Genomic DNA, 2,468 nt, shown 5'->3' with positions numbered 1-2,468 from the left:
ATATATAGAGAGTAATGATTGAATTTCACCTAAAGATACAACTTTTTACCACTTTATCTATATGATAAAATGATTCTTCACTATTTTTTAAATTTTTTTATTTTTTAAAAATAAATTAAAATAGAAGATCACTTTGCCCCCAAATAACATGTGATAGGATTTGCGTAGCATATACACAATGGAGAAACGAACCAAAGCACAATTATAGAAAAAATTATGCCGGCATGCCATGTCAGTTCAGCATTGAATAAAACTTGAAATGAAAAAGGAAAAACCAAAAAAAGAAAAAGAAAAGTCGTACAAAAAAACAGGGTCCTATCATTTCAAATCCTTTCATCTTTTTTCTTACAAGTTGTAAAAAGAAAGCAACAATAAATCTTTTGGAGGACACTTCCTATATATGATATTAGTTATATTAATTATATCCATAAATTACTGCTGCTCATGGACGATTATAATAAGGCACTGGCGGGGGTAGGGGCCAATGTTGTGGCGGCGGCGGCGGGGGAGGTGGTGGGGGAGGAGGGGGAGGTGGTGGCGGTGGAGGAGGCGGGGGAGGTGGTGGCGGAGGCGGGGGAGGTGGTGGCGGAGGCGGGGGAGGTGGTGGCGGTGGCGGAGGCGGAGGTGGAGGCGGGGGAGGTGGTGGCGGTGGCGGTGATGGCGGCGGTGGACTTTTAGCTGAGCAGCCAAAGGCACCACAGTCAACAGGATAAGCATAGAAAGAGGCACACTCGTTTGGTGACCGCTGCAAAGGCCTATTTGGGATACAATTCTCGCGGTCATCTTTCTTCGGCAGCTTCAGGCAGACGGGTGGTTCACCACAGAAATAGTTATACGAGTAGGTGAAGTTCTCCAGCTTAGGCAACGCGCAGATGCTTGCGGGAATCTCACCGGACAACTTGTTATGCGCCACATTCAACTGCTCCAAGCTCTTCATATTACCTATCGACTCCGGCAAAGGACCGACCAGCATGTTGAAGCTCACATCAAACACTGTAACTTCGCTTAACAACCCTATTTCTGAAGGTACACACCCCGTTAACCCACTGTTCGTTACGATAATCTCGTTCAAGGTGTTCCTCATGTTCGACAAACTCGAAGGCAGACAACCTTTGAGGTCGTTGTTCGCCAAAACAATTACTGAAACAGGGGAGTTACCGATGTTTTCCGGTAACGATGATTGGAACTTGTTGTCGTTAATGAACAAAGCGTCGATTTTCAAGTCGAAAAGGCGGGAAGGAATGTCACCTTGAAATTCATTGAATCGGATATCAAGGAATTTGAGTGAAGGCAGGCAGAGAAGAACAGAAGGGAATGGCCCGGAAAATCGGTTATTACTAATATCAAGCTCATGGAGAAGATAAAGGCTGCGAAAGCTAGCAGGGACGGTGCCACAGAAGCGGTTGGAGTTTAGATGGAAGAGGGCAAGGTCGGTCAAGAGGCCGAGCTCTTCCGGTAGCGAGCCGGCCATGTCGGCGTGGTTGAGGTCTATTCCGGCCACCGTTATGGCGTGGGGGTCATCTGGGGCCGGCGCACAGTATACACCGGTGTAGTTGCAGACGTTTGGGCCACACCAGTTTGAGGTGAAGTTGTTGGGATCGGAGGTGATACGGTGTTTCCATGCCTGGAGGGCAGTATAGGCATTTTGGAGTCTAGGGTTTGAAAAGGGTGGAGGAGAGTCAGAATTTTGTCGAGAGGGTTCGGAGAATAGTATGATGGAGAGGATGCTCCAGAGGGCTATTCTGAGGAGCGCCTGTGGGTTAATCTTCTTCATCTTGAAGAATATGCCATCAAAGGGTACTCAACAGAGCCTTATATAGATAAGGGAAGGAGTATTAAACAAACCTTGAGTTAGTTGACCATGTCTCTCATGATCATCAGGTTCTTTTGAGAAAATTTCACTTATACATTCGATGTTTCATTACTTTTTAAAATTATATCTTTAAATTTTAAAAATTATCAATTTACTGTATTAATTGTGGATATATATTAATCTTTTAATATATATCCACAAAAATTTCAAAACTTCTAGCATAGATATTTATATAAATTCTGTTAAATTTTGACTAACGCCTTGCAATTTTTATTTATTTTTTTTTTCCTAAAAAAAAATTTTGTGTTTTAGGAATTTTAACACTCCTTAGTTAGGATTTAACGAAAAATTTTAACGGGCTAAAATTAAAAGATTGATACACTAAATTAGCACTTTTAAAGTTTATGAGTATGGTTACGAAAGTTTTAAAAGATGAAAGGTAATAATAGAAGTTTTATTGTCTTTTTTTTCTGTCTTCTTTTTCTTTTTCTTTTTTGTTTTTGTTTTTTTGGGAAATGATGTTGTAGGTAGAGTACAGTACGTTTTATATTTTAATTCGACTTGATTGATTAAGAAGGTAATTAAGAAGAATGTTCTCACTTATCCCTCTTTGTATATTTTATATGCTATTAATCTTCTCTTGCGTGGTCGTTCA

The 2,468-nt window shown here is 41.0% G+C and overlaps 1 protein-coding gene across 1 annotated transcript; it reads right to left on the bottom strand.

Annotated features, from left to right (window-relative positions):
* Nucleotides 1-298: 298 nt before the first annotated feature.
* On the bottom strand, nucleotides 299-1,800 carry LOC133875205 (leucine-rich repeat extensin-like protein 6). Its single transcript, XM_062313251.1, has one exon. It carries the CDS (start codon nucleotides 1,772-1,774, stop codon nucleotides 443-445), a length of 1,332 nt encoding a protein of 443 aa, XP_062169235.1. The 5' UTR covers nucleotides 1,775-1,800; the 3' UTR covers nucleotides 299-442.
* Between the last annotated feature and the right edge of the window lie 668 nt (nucleotides 1,801-2,468).

The sequence above is a fragment of the Alnus glutinosa genome, chromosome 1, assembly GCF_958979055.1.
Source record: "Alnus glutinosa chromosome 1, dhAlnGlut1.1, whole genome shotgun sequence".
In the NCBI taxonomy this organism is placed as follows: domain Eukaryota; kingdom Viridiplantae; phylum Streptophyta; class Magnoliopsida; order Fagales; family Betulaceae; genus Alnus; species Alnus glutinosa.
This window is presented reverse-complemented; position numbering and strand designations above follow the sequence as displayed.

Bases quoted from the DNA above. Each gene is read 5' to 3' on its own strand.
- LOC133875205 (XM_062313251.1), bottom strand. From the start codon at position 1,774: ATGAAGAAGATTAACCCACAGGCGCTCCTCAGAATAGCCCTCTGGAGC.